Genomic DNA, 17,535 nt, shown 5'->3' with positions numbered 1-17,535 from the left:
GCAGAATTTTTTATTACATTAATTATTGATTGGTCTTGCGTGAGTGAGTCGAATTAACAATCTCCCACTTACAAACAGCCGACTAACTGACGGAAGTGAGAACTTACGCCGGTAGACCACATGGTGCTGGACAATTTCAGTACGTAGTCAGACTTAACATAAGTGTAGTTTAACACAACGCTCTCACTAGTGTATCGGAAAAAAATGGGGCAGAGTAAACAATAACTGGCATAGATGCAATACGCCAAACAGAAACTGTCGAAATAATCTATGATTCTATTTGTAGTTGGACAATCCTCTACAGACTACATATCAAACTTTGATTTCTAGTACAAAGCTGCGCCTAAAAACAGCATAAATAAAAAGAATTGGAAACAAATTACAAAGGGGGCCCAAAGCGAAGAATGCCAGACCCAACCCTCCCAGATAACTCATCTGCTGTAACCTACACTACATCCAAATTACTACCAAATCTAATGAGATCTGGACCTATTTGCTTCCTGAAAATTTCTCTCCACAATATACAGATGCTAATATCATTGCCCATGGCCTGATTAATAAGCTTGCAATTGCATATCAATGCTCATGCTTCACGCGTGCTTTTATTATCCCCGGAAGAGGTGGTGAGGTGGGAGGCCTGACAGGTGTGTTCACCATTGGAGGAAGAGGGATCTGCGAAGGGATCTGCTGTTGATACATGGCTGCCATGCTACACCCTTCTCCTCCATCTGCAACGTAGTTTTGTGTCATACCATGATTACCATCACCCTGCGACCTTTCACAGAATTTCATTGCCTTTAAGACATAGTTATCATCATGGAGCTCAAATGGGGTGCTGCAAAAAGAAAACCAAATATAATCAAACGATCATAAAAGATTGAATATAATAAATTCTGGCATAGCTCAATGCTGCTATCATTATGCAGTGTAGATCCCCATCAACATCATTATAGCATATTGGTGAAAGTGACAACTCTCAGTACATCTATAGCAGACAATGCCCTTCAAATGATACCACCTGAATATGTCATTATGTTCCCGATTATAACATATATAGACAAGCAGTTACCTATTGAAGTCAAAATGCACCAGTTGCATATCCTCTGATATTTCCACCTCAACAGTTGCATGGGGGCGAGTCTAGCATCCACGAGTCAGGGTTAATAGGAAATTGAAAAGAAACAATAAGAGACATGAAAGAAGCAACTAGACTATCTACGAGACAACAGAGACCATAAGGCACTTCACATAAGGTTTTTTTGTATATAAAAAAAAAGATTGGCAGTTCACATGGGGTTATTGTTATATGTGTAGGAACAACAAGTTTGTACCCTTATTTTGTCATAAACTTCAATATACTTTCTTTCTGATCTATTCTCAGAATGTAAAGAGTGATACAAGAGAAATAGACATACCTGCACAAGAATGAAAGGTAAAGACACACCCCCACTGGGAGCATCTCCAGAGCAGTATAATTGCTCATTTCGTTGTATCAGGTTTTGAAGACCTACATACTGATCCAAGAGATAAGTCAGTGTGTGCAGACATCATGCTGACTACCATGTATAGCAGGTTTAAACCTATTTTAAAGATTATAGACCTGAACCAAGCAACATGTAAAGGTACTGGGCAAACGTTTCAAAGCATGAAAGGATAGAAAATAGCTATTCATACTTGTTCCTCTAGTTCTTGCAGATAGACAGCTTTCTTTTCAATCCTACTCCTTAGTCCTAGGCGCTCAGTCTGCATGAAGTACAGTTAATTAGTTGTATAAGCTCAATTCTGATCAAGGATTACAGATAAATTCCATCTGATACACAAGACAGGAAATAGAGACCAGGAATCAAACCTTCAGTTCTTCAATATCATTCAGGCTGGTTCGAGGCAGACCCTTCCATTGTATTTCCTTTTTATCCTTGGATATAATATCCATTGCCATTAGAACATTCAGGGCATCATATACCCTCCGCCTGATGTTCTTCTCATCATATTGTTGCTGATAAATAAAAATATATACAAGAATTACATTCCATTCAACTTTTTCCAATATGATTGCAGATATAAATTATACAGATGGAAAAGCTATCAGTATGGTTATCAAACCTGATCAGGAGATGTAACACCATTGATAGGGTCAGAAAACTCTGCTACAAGTTCATCTGCAACCTGGAATACTCTTAACTCTTAGACTTAAGATGAGATATAAATCAAAATTTGTATAGTATAAAAATTGAATGGCTATAACAAACAAGGTCCAAAAGAACAGTTGTTTACAAGTGGATCAAGACAAGATGTAGTTTTGTGATCTATTACATTTCCAGCGACATTGGAACACTGTCTCAGTATTATGCCCATGGGCAATAGGTGCAGATAAAATGGTCCTTATGCTCCACCTACTTCTTACTATTATTCCCTAAACAGAATTTGATGAATTACCTTGTCCGTAAAGCCATCATATAAGTAGTCTTCCCCTTAAATGCTATTGACATTTAACCTCCGGCAACATCCCCCTCAACATTTAGTAAGCTCAAAATTAATACCCTCCTTAGCAACAAGTCATGCCTTTGAGCCCAAGAACTTTAATATACAGTTAAAAGGATGTTTTCATTTTATAGCTACTAACCAAGGACCACTAGTAATAATCAGAGGAGGAAACTAGTAGAAGCAGAAGCCTGTGAATCACTTTTCTTTGATACTTAGTGTAGCATATAATATTAGCACTCAGATAACTAGAACCCAAATTCGTGAAGTACTAACAGTTAATGCATGCTAGATCAGTTCAGTACGTTTTAAATCAAGATACAGATGAACTCAATTAATTATCAAGATGAACTAGATATCAAACACCAAGGAAATCCAGCTTTAGTCTGTAGGCATCCATATACAAACTTTTGAGCGCAAAAGAAATGGCCCCTGATATAGTGAATGGTTTATTTTATAAAGCAGTAAGTAGTCATGATATAAAGCATTTGGAAAATGACTTGAGAAACCACCTAACCTCATTATAAGTGGTTCTTCCCTTGCTCTCCACTTTCTCGCACACTGAAGACCAGCAACAAAGAATCAAACTCATATCAGAATGAGGGAAGTCTGGGCAACCCAAAAGATAAGCATGTTGGGTATGGGAAAAGTAAAAGCAAGCGTCTCAAAATCTATTATGTAGAAGGAATATGCAGTGTTCATTTCAGCACAATCAATGGTAGACCACTATTTTGAAATGTAAAGGGAAATAAGACACAGAGAGATGAATGAAACACCTTTCATGCTAAATTGGCGCAGTCCTCTTCCATTCTTATCGCCTCCTGCAGCCCGTTGACCTCTCTTCTTCTTTTTGCTGCGGTCACAAGTTTAAACCAATAAGACAAGTAAAGAATTGCCAAGACCAATTCTTGGAATGCTTAAAACAAAGCTGTGCACGATTATGATAAAAAAAAAAGTTTCATGTAAACCGTAATTCAGTAGCATAGAGTAGTGTTAACTGAATCTAATGGTGAGTAAGCCGATTACGATTGAGATTTGAGAATGAAATAGTAATGCCTAAGCCAACTCTCGATTCAAATGGCTCTCATTATATGCAGATGAATGTAGCATATATAGACAGATGATTCAAATGAAATATACACACAATTTGAACAAGAAACCAGAAAAATCACATCTTCATATAATCCGAGACTGTAGGCGGGAAATCGTTTCAGTGCCCTAAGCGCAGAGTCAAAAAAAAGAAGATTAGGCAAAGAGAGGAAAAACTGACCCAACGGAGCCAGCATCGTCGCCGTTAACGTCGGGATGATTCAATCGGAGAGAAGAATTGTCGCCGGCGGGGGTCTGCTCGCTGCGGCTGGACGGCGAGCCCATACTGCCGCTCATCGAGACGGACTGAGCGCCGGGCATGTCGTCGTCGTCGTCAGCTCGGTTTGGTTGCTGAGACCTCGTCCCCATCAAATCAAACAAATTGAGAATTCAACTACTGCTTCTTCTTCTTCTTCTAAGTCTGGAATCCACAAAATTCGCAAAATTTGGCTCCTTTTGTTTTGTTTTGTTTTACCGCAACAATAAATAACAAAAGTGAATTCAACAAGTCCTCCTAGAGACCCCCACTCCCCAAAGTCCCAAACCACATGCCCAACTACTATAAAGTAATTTTTTTTTTTTTTTTTATCTTATTAGAGATTTATCCTCTAATAAAAAATAAAGTTTGTGCCTTTAAAAAAGAAAAAAGCTCGATTCTTAGTTCATATTCTCACTGTGATTAATACAAAAAAAAAAAAAAAAAAAAAAAAAATCTGGTACCAAAGTACCCCGCGCCGGTTGTTGAAAACTTTTGTAACCCATTCTCATTGTAATATTTACAATTATTGACTTTTGTAACCCAACTTTGGTAAATTGGTAAAAGTGAAAGTAAAACTTTATTTATAATTATTTACTTATTTATTTTTAATAAATAAGAGATAATGGTAAATAAAGGAATTATTTAGTCAAAAGACAAAGTCAAAAGTCAACTCCGAGAGTTGACCAAGGTTGACCGATCTCGTAAAACGTGAGGATCGACTCGACTTTGATCGCTCGGATTGGCGAAAGTTTAGCGGAGTGATAAGGACGTTTTCCTTTTTTAGAAAGAAATTAGTTTCCTAAATTGGTAAAGGTTGAAACAAATAATTAATGGCCTCATTGAAATAAAAAGGAATAGTAGACAGTATATTTAACCCGAACTATACTATTGATTGGGGTATGATCACCATATCCCAAATGGGCTTACTATTCTAAGTGAGTTGTTCGGGAATGGTTTTTGAAAATTATCGATCATGGGTTATTTGGTGAATTTTAAAGTGAGTTATGAAGTAATTACTTATCGGATATAATTTTTGTTAAAGGACCCGAGCGTGTGCACTTGGATTTGGATAAAGGATCGAAAGTCGGGAACGAACCCGAATGTGGGCAAGCACTCCAATTCCAGGTAGGGTGAGCTGTCCCTTCTTTGTTAGAGGCTTTTTAGTATATGTGGAATGCTATACTATGATAATATGTTGCCTGCAAGAACGTTTTTGGTTGTTCATCAGTCGATGCCTCGTGATACATGTGTTTTCAGAGCTGATAATTGTTGATTGCGAAAACCGAGGCTAGACTTGCATGTTGAGATACTGTACCCTTTGTATGTTTGTGACCTGAAAGTGAATGGGACCTAGACGCGTTGATTCCTAGGGATCCCACGGTGTCGATAACCGTGAACCTCCGGAGGGGGCTGTGCTCCTATGTTTGTCGGGGAAAGGTAAGTACAGACAGTGAACCAGTCATAGGAGACTCAGAGCCAGGAAATGGACACTTTCGCTACTTGTAGTCACAAGGACTACAAAGTAGTTGGCTGGTTCTCTTACTCAGGACGAACCAGATCGGTCACTGATTTATTTTACTTTAACCGGCAGGTAAGTATCTCGGAGCTCCAAGTTGTGTGAAACATACTGCATATGTTTTATGAAAGAAAACAAATGTTTGTGGTTGCCTCTTTTCTTAAGGCATTTTTCGATAAACGTGCACAATATTATGTAGTAAATATTTTCAAGTATATTACTTTTCAAACCTAGCATGGTTGGGTCGGCCCCTACTGGGCATGCGAGGACGAAAGCTCACCCCTACTATAGTGTGCAGGTTTCGAGCATGTGGTCGGGGAGCGCCCGAAAGGGGCATATGGCTCGGCTTGGCGCATTCTTCTTTCACTTATTTAAAAGAAGGTTTTGGTCCCTTGTTGGGTTTTGAAATCACTTGTTTAGTTACTTATTTATTTATTTATTTATTTCCTACTCGTTTACAAATATTCCGGGAGACCCGTAACCCTGGGGCGCGTCTCCCATACTTGTAGTTACTTAGTGATCTGTTTTATTTTCCAAATTGGGCTCCGATCGCAAGCCCAAAACTCTTAGCCCATTTCCAATTCCGCTTATGAAATTGTGTTGTTTGGTTGCTAGAATGACTTGTCCAAGAAAATGTTTTGTGAACCAACCAACTAAACCCAAAAGGCCTTGCGGTTTCGGGTTGATGAGTCATCGGGATGTCATGCGTGACATGTCGATTTCTCATTGGCTCGGGGTCGCGGCACTGTGGGACCCCCCCTCTCGGGTCACTACAGTAAAGTGCTCTCACGTCTATTAAGGGATATCTTCACAAATGGTGTATGAACTTTAGGCATTTCGATATTTTGGTGTACCAACTTTCATAATTATCAGAATGGTGTATCAAGTTTGCTCCAATCTTTCATTTTGGTGTACGCCGTTAAATTTTCTGTTATCTTTGCCAAAAAAAAAACTGACAAAGCTAAAGGAAAGATAACGGAAATTTTTTTTTTTTGCAAAGATAACTGAAAATTTAATGGCGTACACCAAAATGAAAGATTGGAGCAAACTTGATACACCATTCTGATAGTTATGAAAGTTGGTACACCAAAGTGTCGAAATGCCTAAAGTTCATACACCATTTGTGATGTTTTCCCGTCTATTAATGAAGTTTCTCTTGATCAAAAAAAAAAAAAGTACCCGCGCCAAGACTAGAGTCTTGAGTTGGAGGTCCGATGGTCGAAATGACACCGTAGCATGGCAGGGTCGACGTCCTCCGGAGGTGGGATCGGTGGTCTGTAGAATTCTATATCAAAGCCAGGACTGGCAGGTGGCGGGTAAATACCGCTTCCACCCACTAACACTTACTCAAAGCTTTCACTTTTACTGTTTCACGGTGAATTAATTGCAATTTTTGACTGAGTTCACGGTGGTGGGGGTGGAGACATGGAGTCGCAAGTGTATGTCACCGTTATGAACGAGGCACCTAGTCACGTAGTCAGTGTTCACTCTTACCCAGTTAACTGATTCTAATATATGAAGATTATGGTGAGTGAGTTGCTTAACTGAAACTGCATGCGTTTTCGATTAAACAATTACCAGAATGCTACCTCCATTTGCTATAGTATATATAGACTGAAGAGGTAAAGCAGTGGCTAGGCATTCTAGTGTGGGCATTGCTACGCTACCCAGGTAATTGATCTGTCGAAACCAACATTCTTTTAGCTCCTCCTGTTTTGATTCGTATCCTACCTAGAAAACGATCCTGGCCCAACGGTCTAACCTGCCTACCAAATAATAAGGCCTTGGAGTTTGGAATTCTAAGTTCTAAAACGATGGTTTTGGTCCCTATGCTTACTCCCAACACGTACATCTTTGGATCTTTTTCATTTCTCTCAAATGAGTCCAAAGAAAGTAAGACCATCCCTTTCCGTTGCTCTATGATGGTTGGTTGGTGTAGGGAATCCTCTCCTTCAAAATCAGTTGCATGCGCGAGAGATGTACCCGAGCATGGGTTGTTTGGATTTTGGAGAAGACGAACCCAGCTCCCGGCTCCATGATCCCCCGTTTTGCCTTGATCAAGCAAAGATGTGCTTTCAGGGAACATGCATATTACATAGCTTGGTAGCCAAGCATGCGCTTCGGTTTCAAACAAGGACTTAGACCTCAAACTGAAAAATTTCTCGGACGTGATTTTTCACTTTGAGCAATAATTGAAATTAACCTCCCCTTACAATATTGAAACTCCAGCAACCAAATTGTTTCCACCCACTCCTTGACATATGGCCCAAATTGAATGTTCTTCACTTCTTTGGGTTTTACGGTCCATACTGACAAAATCTTCAATTCAACCACGAAAGCAAGGCAGCCAAGTTCAGCGAAGATAGAATAACAGTTTTGGAATGCATCACATCTAACTCTCTTTTTATAACTTCAGAATAATTTACATTATTCTATACTTCTACTCAAGGAACCTCCTCAAATTACATATCATCAGAAACTTGATTGATTATACTCGTAGACTCGTAGTTTCTATGAAAGTGAACCTAAAGGAAGCTGGTGGATTGGGACTCAAAAACTCATAACCCAGAAACACGCTGCAGGGATATGAGAGCCTCAAGAGAACACCCTATCAACAGTAATTCCGCTAGTATCAGGTAACAGCTGCTTCATATAATACTTGGATCTACGGGACAGATTAATCTTTTCCCTCCGCTTCTCTGGTATTGATTCAATTGAACATTCAGAAAATCCACGTCTCTTAAACCTGTACAGCAAACAGCACACATGATTCTTCAAGGGTTAGCATTAAACTTCTTAAAGAAAAGGTGGGAACAAATCATTCAATGAATTACAATAAGGATATTGCTATGTTTATTGCCCGACAATCTGACAGTAAAGGGGGAAGAGAGGGGTTATGTAACCCTTCCCACATGCTAATGACATTCTGGCTACAACCATCAGTAAGTTCAAGAATCCATATAATATCAGCAATCATGTCAGTGACTTTTAACCATCCATGTCATGTCAACAATTTTGGATCCGTACCCCAACCAAAAACCTGAAATACACTATAGTGGAGACAAAAACAGAAACATTCCTCCATTAACTAGTAGTAGTAAGCCATCTTCAGCATTTGTATTTCAAGTAGCAAAAACTAACCAATCTGCAGTTCGGGTTGTTAGCAAGAAAAGCTTTTCCAATCCAAGAGAAGCTGCCTTCTTCTCCATGTAATCTGCAATTTAAAATTCAAAAAATTGTAACAAAATACAAGGATGATTGGAGCTCATCTATCTCAATCCTGCCCCATCCATTTGGTCTTATCTCAGAGTACAAAATCATAGCTTCTACTTATCGTAGTTACCTCTGCCCATAAAATCACTTGTGATGCTGATTAAGTCACGCTTGAGCAGATTCAAACCCCATGCACTACCAAATAGGTTTAGTTAAAAAGTAATTATCTACCCTGGAAGCCCAAGACTAAACACATTGCTCAAGTCCGCCACCTTTGGGGTTTAGAGAGAAGCAACAGGCTAGTAGTAGAACTCAACCCAATGTTTACATCAATTTCTTTTGATCTTACAAGACTTGAGACTTAAGTTTTCAATAGTTCTTTTGATCTTAAGACTTGAGACTTGAGACTTGAGACTTGAGACTTGAGACTTGAGACTTAAGCTAATGTTATTAGAATCACCTGCTTGCAATATGCTCAGTAATGAACATTATAATTACAGGAAAAAATAAAAAATAAAAAAAGCAAAGCAACATTTGCAAACGTATATCTTACCAAGCAATTTATCTCCTTGTCCTTGTCCACGGCAATCCGGAGAAACTGCAATAGCAGCCACCTCTGCACATTTCTCCTCTTGGAAAGGAAAAAGAGCAGCACATGCAATAATTTGACCTTCTCTTTCGACAACAACATAAGAATCCAATGCTTCAAGTAGCTATTAAAACAAACCAACAAGACTATGAGAAAACTGAATTCAGTTCAAGCAAAAAAAGAAAGGGACTCCGTTTTTAACTATAAAGTACAGTGAAGCTAAAATATACTACAAATGAAAATTCAAACAGACAAGGAGCAGAAACCTCTTCGTCAGTTCTCGTAACCAATGTGCCAGCTGCTTCTAAAGGTTGTATGATTTGTCTTACTCCAGAGAGGTCCGACACCCTAGCCATCCGGGTTCCTTCATAAACGTCACTAAGAATGGACAATTAACACACATCAGTGGATGGTTGGAGAAAGCCTTGGTTATACAATAGGTGCCATATTAGCATTCTTTTCTTTTCTTCAGTAAAAGAGGTTAGATGGGGGAGGAATTTGAACTTTTGGACTTGGGTGTGGGTGTGGGACTAAATGCTCACTCCTTTCATAAAATTGTTGAAAGGTAAAGTTACTCTTGAAGCTAGACAACTATTAAAGCCAATAAGCTACCCAATCTAACTAGTATTAAATCCTATAACATGATTAATGCATGATAATGGGAATTATTTGGCAAATATTGAGAAACAATTAGCACTTAATTCTAGCAGGACCAATCCCAGTATATCAAAACCGATACAGGCTACAATGAAGTGTTATAAATGGTTTGAACAATGCTGCTTTGATTTCTTATAACATCTGACCAGCCTACTAAGGAAAAAGCTATAGAGACACAAACATATACCAAGGAGGCAAGGATTCCACATATGAAAAAAAAAAAAAAAAAACAAATTATAAAATTATGTATGCATGGAAAATAAAAACTGAAAATCCACCATAGTCCCCAATTAATATAACAGAAAAAACAAAAAAAAGTTAGGAGACATTTACTTGAAATATAGCATACCTTGCCACCATAGTCCCCATTCCGTCTCTTTTAAATAATTCCAACAACAATACTCCCCCTTTAGTGCCATCTAACAGATGAACTCTTTGAACACCTCCCTGGCATAAATCAAAAACTACCATTGGCTGGGTTCTTAAAGTGAAACTTGAAGCTATATGCAGGCACAAATTATGCAATGCGATTCCCATAGACCTCATAGTTTAATCAGAATACCATGCCAGAGACAAAAGCATTCTGATATTCGACTATTCATGCTGAGAACTGGTGTGAGACTCAAGTATTTAGCCTTTTTACAAAATGGGCACAGTTCCAAAATCCACCGTGATAGTGAAATGAAAGTGTTCACATTTATTGAAGTTATTATGCAAAAGCATACATATAAGCTCAACATGTTTCTGCAACTCCATCCATGTTTGAAAGACTTCATTTAAAGAATGGGACTCAACCAATATAGTCAATGGACAATCTCAGACTTTCAGTTTATTGCGAAATAAAATTCTAAACTTCTAAAGCCTGTCGTTTGTGGGTGTGCGCGCAGTTACACAATAGAAAATAAGATCCCAGCAGTTCCAATCTTGTAAATTTACATTTGCAAGATTGGAACTGCTGGTTTTGTTGACTTCATCATTATCAATAGTACAACATCATTATCAATAGTACAGCGGAAATTGGTTTTGTTGACTTCATCATTATCAATAGTACAGCATGGTTAAGAACAGCATCTTTTTTACAATAATTTTAATGGGAAGGAAAAATTGAATCTGTACCAAAAGCAAGCTCTATAGTGTCTTGCAAGTATAGTGCACTGACAAGAGATGCTATTTTTTATAACTCCAAAAACATTTTTAGGTAAATAAGTTGAATATCCAATAAAATACATAAACAAGAAACGGGGAGTATTATGGTCTTACCCTGCAAACAAAGGCTGCAGCAGCCAATTCTGAAAGGTAACCGCTTAATCGACTTTGGCGCTCGTGACCCCCTATTGCAAAACCTTGTTCACCAGACCACAATCCATTGCCATTCTCAAAACCAACACCATTGTTAAACCTTGGAATATGTTTTTCCTTAAGAAAATTCCCACTATCATGTCCAAGATAATGGAGATTTTCTTCATCAACAGCTTTCACATAGCTAGCGGCTATTTCACTTTGCTTAGCCCGCTGACGAATCAACTTGTCTGCTTCTTCAAGAGTCAAGAAACGAATCAGACGTCCACTCTCATCAAGAATTGGACCATCCATTATGCAGATAAGCTTATCTGCTCCAATAGCCAAGGAACAAGCTGTTGCAACTTCATACGTGCTGAAATTTATAAAAGCATAAAACATCATCGACCGGGCACCACTATCATAACTCGGAAGGAAGAAATAATGAACCAAATAAACATTAAGCATCATGTGACTTATTCTTTAATAGAAACAAAACTATCAGAAGCTATGTCAATATAGCATACTTGCAATTTAAAACTTCTCCAGAGCTCGAATAACCAAGGTTGCTCAATAGCACAATACAACCCGCATCAAGCCTCTCCCGCATGCGAACCACATCCACTTTCTTAACTTCACCTGTTGCCCCATAATCAACACCAGCAACGACTCCTCTCCTCTGCAAATATCACATGAACTCTTTTAAAACTAGGTAACAGTACCAGAAACTTCACAGATTAAGCAAATAACTCTAACATTGAATACTACAGTTGAAAGTACAACATTCTTACCTTGGCTGCAAGAAAGTTACCACTAGCTACACTGACGCCAACTTCATGCCAACGACTACTATCACCATGCCGACGAATATTGCATATGGAGGGTCCGGGCGAAAGCTTTGCCTCTATATCCATAGAAATCTTCCCAGCAGCTTCCTTTGCAGCTGTTAGAGAATCCGAGTCGGTCACTCTATACTGACCAGCAAACTTTGGACTCTTGCCTGCAACAAGTAACTCTCTAAGGATCAATATTCCAACCAGAAAATTCGAATACATAAAAATCACCACCCCAACTAAACTAAATATTCCGTCTTCCATAAACTTCAATATTCTTCTACATAAAAAACCAATGAAACATACAACACAATACTCACTTCTCTGAGCCAAAAGGGTATCGATTTCGACGTGGATCCCTGGAACAAGAACAAACTTGATCCCCAGGTGATGAAGAAAAGCAATATCCTGAATTAACATAAAGTGACTATAAATAATAATGCAGAAACAAATAATGTAACCACAAACTCCAACACAGAGAGAGAGAGAAAAAAAAAATTTCTTTCTCCATTTTCTGAGCTTCAGAGAAATAAAGGACTGACCTTTAGAATAGGGTCCAAGTGATGAGGGCTGTTCACAATTTCGCCGGAGATGATCACGACGAAAGTGGCGCCGCGGTGGGCCCAGAGGTACGGCCAAGCCTCCCGGAACCACTGCACGAACAGCTCGTCCTCCATCGAGTTATAGTTCTCGCCGTCGCTCTCGCTGTCATCCATCACCGGCCCAAACGCAGCAGCATTGGCCTTGTGTGACATTCCAAATCTGCCCTTCGCCGGCCGACTATTTACCATCGCCAGCCGGGAGGGCATAGCGGTTGCGGTGAGGGAAAAGCGGCGGAGCGAGGGTGAGTGGGCGGCGGTGGAAGTGACGTGGTAGTGTGTGGAGAGGAAGGTGGCGGCCATGGTGGGAATTGGAAGAGAGAGAGAGGCACTAATTGGATTGGTAAGAGAAGAGAGGAGAGGCTGAGGTGAAGCAAGGAAGCCGCCACGGCGGCTGTGGGCCCCGGACCAAGTGTCTACCTACCCGCTTCAGAATATTTGGTTCGTCCGGGTTTTGAAAGACGGATCTAGAGATTATTTGTACCCATCATCCCACTTGAAACTTCATCATTTTAGATTACTCCAACCTGTAATAAAAATGAGAATGCCCTTTAGAAATTAGAAGTGTGAAAAAAAATTACTTAATTACAAATTTTTTATTGAAAAACTTTTTTTTTTGAATAAAAAAAAATCAAAATGCAGAAAATTACAATTTAATAAACTTTAAAATGAAGAATAGTTGAGGACATTCTAATAAATTATTTCGGAGACCAACTTTTTTATTACATTACGGCAAATCAACCGTTAGATATTTATGTATGAATGAGTAGATTATTTTTAATTTTTTTCTTTATAAATTGCTAAGAGATCAAATCAATAGATGAACCAAATCTGTCAAATATGAGGTCATAGATGTCTTAACGATTTTTAATTTAGTTGAAAAATTGCATAAATGATCTACGCATAAATATCTAAACTGATTTGCAAAAATATGATTAAAAAGTAGGTCTAACAGAAAAATTCTAAACTAGTCATCACCTTAGTAGTCCTCATCAGAAGAGCTCATATACCATAATATATATATACTTTTTTTTGTCTGAAAATTTGGAAATATTTATTTAGGGTCGGGGAATCTAGATCCGTCTTTCAAACCCGGATGAACCAAATATTCCGAAGCGGGTAGGTAGACACTTGGTCCGGGGCCCACAGCCGCCGTGGCGGCTTCCCTGCTTCACCTCAGCCAAAACATTTCCAGTGTATACACATAGTTTGTAATCATTCATATGGTTTATTTGACATTTCCGTTTTACTTCTTGAGATGTTTCTATGTAGAATCTTTAAATGGTGCTAATTTGACCCTGTGACTTTTATAGGATGCACCAGATTAGGCACCTGGTACACAGAAGAAGAATGCCTCGGGTGAAATTATTAGGTGGAATAATGTTTCTGGCCTTGAGAGAATAGATGCTATAAAGTACATAGAGTTACTTAAAGCAGAGATTGAGGAATCGAATAATGAAGTTGGTAGGAAATCTGCAGATGAATAAAATGAATTGTTGGAGTATCTCAAGTCTCTTGAGCCCCAAATTTAGAGGTAAACAACTTCCCTTTTTGTTCACGTGAACTGCATTTTATGTTGTCTAAATTTTAGGTTCATAGCTAAGCAATAATGCATCAGCTAGATCATATCTACTGTGGAAGGGAAATGACCAGCGTTACTTTTATTATTACTACTATTATTCTTTGAGGTAGACTTTTTTGTTTTGGAAACTTATTGGAATCTATAATGGTTCCAACACATTAACTTATTCTCAGGGTAGACCTAGTCCTTGTACCAGGCTAACTTAATCTGAAGAACACCTATAAATTAATCTGATCTGCTAAACCTTGCACTTCAGAAATTCCACAAAACAAAAAGTAAGACAAAAGAAATAGCAAAACAAAACAAATTCAGGCCCTCAATGAAGCTCTAAGCTCTCAATTATATGGCATAAAAATGTAATCTTTCCCTTTCTATAAACCCAATTTTCAAACCTTCTCTTACCAAAACACCCAATTCAGATCCTGAAGTATTCTGACAATCAATCCACTCACACACAACAATCAAACCCAAAACAGACCAATTGAATCAAAACCCAACAAACTGTTTCCACAACCAAATGAAAATCTGAGAGATAAAAAGAATCAAACTTTGGGAAGTTTTGCTCACCTCGGTTTTGGTCAAACCCCAGAAGTCTACAGCCTCATGGGGATTTCCACTTGCCCAACTCCTTCCCACTTGAGGAGGCAAAGAATACTACAAACAAATCAAAACAAAAAGTGAAGCTTTAAACGATTAATCTAAAAGTGAAAAACGAATCAACTAAAAACAGAGGAAAAGGGAAAAAAAATTGCCTCGGTGTTTTGGGCCTAGTACCACGAAGAAGACACGTCACTTATTGCTCATGGCCTCATCAACCTTTGAAGAACACCTGCGAGCATCATGGACGAATTTAATCAAGAAACCAAGAGATCTACATAACTTGAAAATCTAGACAGAAATTGAACACAGCAGCGCAGCACATACAATCACCCACAAAACCACATTCAAATGCCAAAAAAATCCAGATAGATAAACTCACATTTATATGCACCACCCAGAATTGCATGCACCGAAATTCAAAACCCAATCAATCGCACCTAAAATTCAAGCTTACCTTCCCTTTTCTGTCTTCTCCCGAATTTCTTCTTCTTTCCCTTCTTCCTCTGCTGCCTGAATTCGCTCTCTCTGTGGAGCCAAAATTAAACCCAAAAGCGAAAGATGAAAGCTTTTATAGGGCAGAAAATAAGGGCAAAATAGTCATTTTACAGTACCAGCTCTGCTCAAGTTTAGGGTTTAGGGTTTAGGGTGAACAGTTAATGAATTAGAAGTTTACTAGCTATAGTGCCCGCACTTTGCAGCGGGGTTTATTATTACTATCAAATTACAATAATAGCATATGTGAATGAAAAGCATTGATTTTTGATCAAAATGATAAAATAAGAGACATAGTTTCCTTTCTCTAAAATTGTTTGAGTTCACATTATTACAGTTTACCCCAGTTTCTTCCCCACAGTAAGATTAAAGTCTATATACAATTGTTCGTTGTTAATTATGAAGCAATAGTATTATCATTATCTGTCCAATTGGAAAACCTACATCTTCATTTACAAAGACTGATACATTTTTCATTATAGAATCAATCCGTTTTTACTTTTCTACTTACCTATATACTGTTTGATTTACCTCAATGATTTCACCTAGAATCTAAACCAATCATAATTAAAGAAGACAGGATTCAAAACAATGAGGAGAAACCAATGACCATCAGAAGACTTTTCCTCTCTCTTTCTGATGTATATCAAAATTTTATTCAAAACAGTACACTACTAAAACAATAAGTACAAAGATACAAAACAGAAACCAAGGAACTTCCCAAAGATACAGAAGCTGGGATAAAGCCTAAAGCCTCTAAAAGAAGAATAGCCGCAATGATTTTCCCTTTTTTCTCTGTCTACATTTCTTCTGCAACCTTTATTTTCAATTTAGCTTTCTTCTCCTCTCCACTTTGGCACATAATCAAGTCAGCAAGGTGGCAATCTTATGGTACAGAAACTACGCCGATTTCAAAGTTTGCATTCAAAACAGAACATACCACCCAAAAACCATCATAAACACCGTACCTAAACCAAATTTTTCTTTGTACTGTTTATGGCATCAAATATACGTACCCACCTACAGTTAAATCAGGGTTCTTAGCAAGAAAAGATTTGTCAGAAACCAACAATGATCAAAATGACTCAGAAAAGTACTTACCAATAGTCTCTCTTTTTCTTCCTACAAACAAAGTTCAAATCTTTTCACAACAAAAGCTTATAAACTACACAAAAATACTCATAAAGTCATTTAACACAATCAACAACAAACTAATCAAATTCATCAAAAAAAAAAAAAAAACTTGCTGAAAGAAATAGAGTTAACCTTCCAAGCTGCCCATCTTTCTTATCTCAGGAGGAATCTCTCCCCATCTTTAGTATATAGTAAATAAATAGTCTAACAAATTTATCATCTTTGAAAAAGAGAGATAGTGTGTTTACCTTGACTACTTTGGATCTTTCAGGAATGTATCTATGTTTTGGCCACTTATAGGGTGACTTAATTATTGTCTACGGGCTCACTATCACTGTTGACATTAACATCACTATCACTGTCACTGATATCACTACCAGGACCCCAAATCTCATTCGTATTGTTGTTGTTATTCTTCTTGTTTTCATCGCTTATCGCTTTTCTCAGCTCCTTTTCTGCATTAGAAGCATCGTACGTAGATATGAATTACCAACGATCTAGTGAAATGAAAAGAGAAAACAAATAGAGATAAGAGGCATACGTTTGGGTCTTTAATGGTGTAGCATTTCCATCAAATTAAGATTTAAGACCATAGTCGGTATAAGTCCATTCCGCTTTAGTACATCCTCTTACCGCAATACTCCATGAAAAGTTTTGCATGCCTAAAATTGAGAATGAACTAGATTATTCATGTTGCCTCTGTAATATGTATAATCATAATTAAAAAAGATACACACAGTTCCTGATTTTTCTTTTCGTGATCCTCAAGTGTATGGTGAACGATCACAAGCCAGGGAGTGGCATCAACCCCTACTCTCGCAATGCCCTCACTGCGCGCCCAGTCTATCGAGGCGCATGCCTCTTATTACTGCGTTGTCTCCAAAGTCATCCAACAATTCGCTTCCCTTTCCTATCCCCATCTTCAATCTGCAGCAACTTGGATTATCATACATGTTAATGGCATTCAAAGTTAAATAACCGAGATTATGACACTACTGGTTGACGCCAAGCGCATGCGAAGCTGATTGTGGCTAATTGGAATAAGCAGTTTGGTGCAGAGATCGCATCAACTTTGCTAGCTTCTGCATGCCTTAGCTTAACATCCAACCAAGAAATAATTATATCCAACTTATGAATGCTGCGGGACTATGCGTTGAGAATAATAGATCGGTATTTATAATCACATTAGGCATAATTTATTTATTATACCTAT

The 17,535-nt window shown here is 38.2% G+C and overlaps 2 protein-coding genes across 4 annotated transcripts; both read right to left on the bottom strand.

Moving 5' to 3' along the window:
- Window positions 1-251: 251 nt before the first annotated feature.
- On the bottom strand, window positions 252-4,059 carry LOC133714877 (transcription factor-like protein DPB). The gene is made up of 9 exons (XM_062141144.1): window positions 3,752-4,059; window positions 3,258-3,334; window positions 2,999-3,042; window positions 2,104-2,166; window positions 1,850-1,996; window positions 1,675-1,743; window positions 1,416-1,514; window positions 1,070-1,140; window positions 252-835 (listed from the first exon to the last, which is right to left on the bottom strand). Exons 1-9 carry the CDS (start codon window positions 3,937-3,939, stop codon window positions 577-579), a joined length of 1,017 nt encoding a protein of 338 aa, XP_061997128.1. The 5' UTR covers window positions 3,940-4,059; the 3' UTR covers window positions 252-576.
- Window positions 4,060-7,708: 3,649 nt separating this feature from the next.
- On the bottom strand, window positions 7,709-15,225 carry LOC133715315 (probable amino-acid acetyltransferase NAGS1, chloroplastic). 3 transcript variants are annotated; one of them, XM_062141764.1, is made up of 13 exons: window positions 15,151-15,225; window positions 14,871-14,925; window positions 14,664-14,750; window positions 12,458-13,041; window positions 12,236-12,323; window positions 11,874-12,082; window positions 11,610-11,761; window positions 11,065-11,458; window positions 10,154-10,251; window positions 9,414-9,525; window positions 9,112-9,271; window positions 8,487-8,559; window positions 7,709-8,091 (listed from the first exon to the last, which is right to left on the bottom strand). In XM_062141764.1, exons 4-13 carry the CDS (start codon window positions 12,815-12,817, stop codon window positions 7,941-7,943), a joined length of 1,797 nt encoding a protein of 598 aa, XP_061997748.1. In that variant the 5' UTR covers window positions 12,818-13,041; window positions 14,664-14,750; window positions 14,871-14,925; window positions 15,151-15,225; the 3' UTR covers window positions 7,709-7,940. The 3 variants fall into 3 exon arrangements, with proteins under 3 accessions (XP_061997748.1, XP_061997747.1, XP_061997749.1); XM_062141763.1 differs by having other exon boundaries at window positions 15,076-15,183; XM_062141765.1 differs by lacking the exon at window positions 8,487-8,559 and having other exon boundaries at window positions 15,076-15,186.
- Between the last annotated feature and the right edge of the window lie 2,310 nt (window positions 15,226-17,535).

This window comes from Rosa rugosa, chromosome 6 (genome assembly GCF_958449725.1).
Source record: "Rosa rugosa chromosome 6, drRosRugo1.1, whole genome shotgun sequence".
Classification (NCBI taxonomy): domain Eukaryota; kingdom Viridiplantae; phylum Streptophyta; class Magnoliopsida; order Rosales; family Rosaceae; genus Rosa; species Rosa rugosa.
The sequence above is the reverse complement of the archived record's forward strand: the minus strand, read 5'-3'. Positions and strand labels throughout refer to the sequence as shown.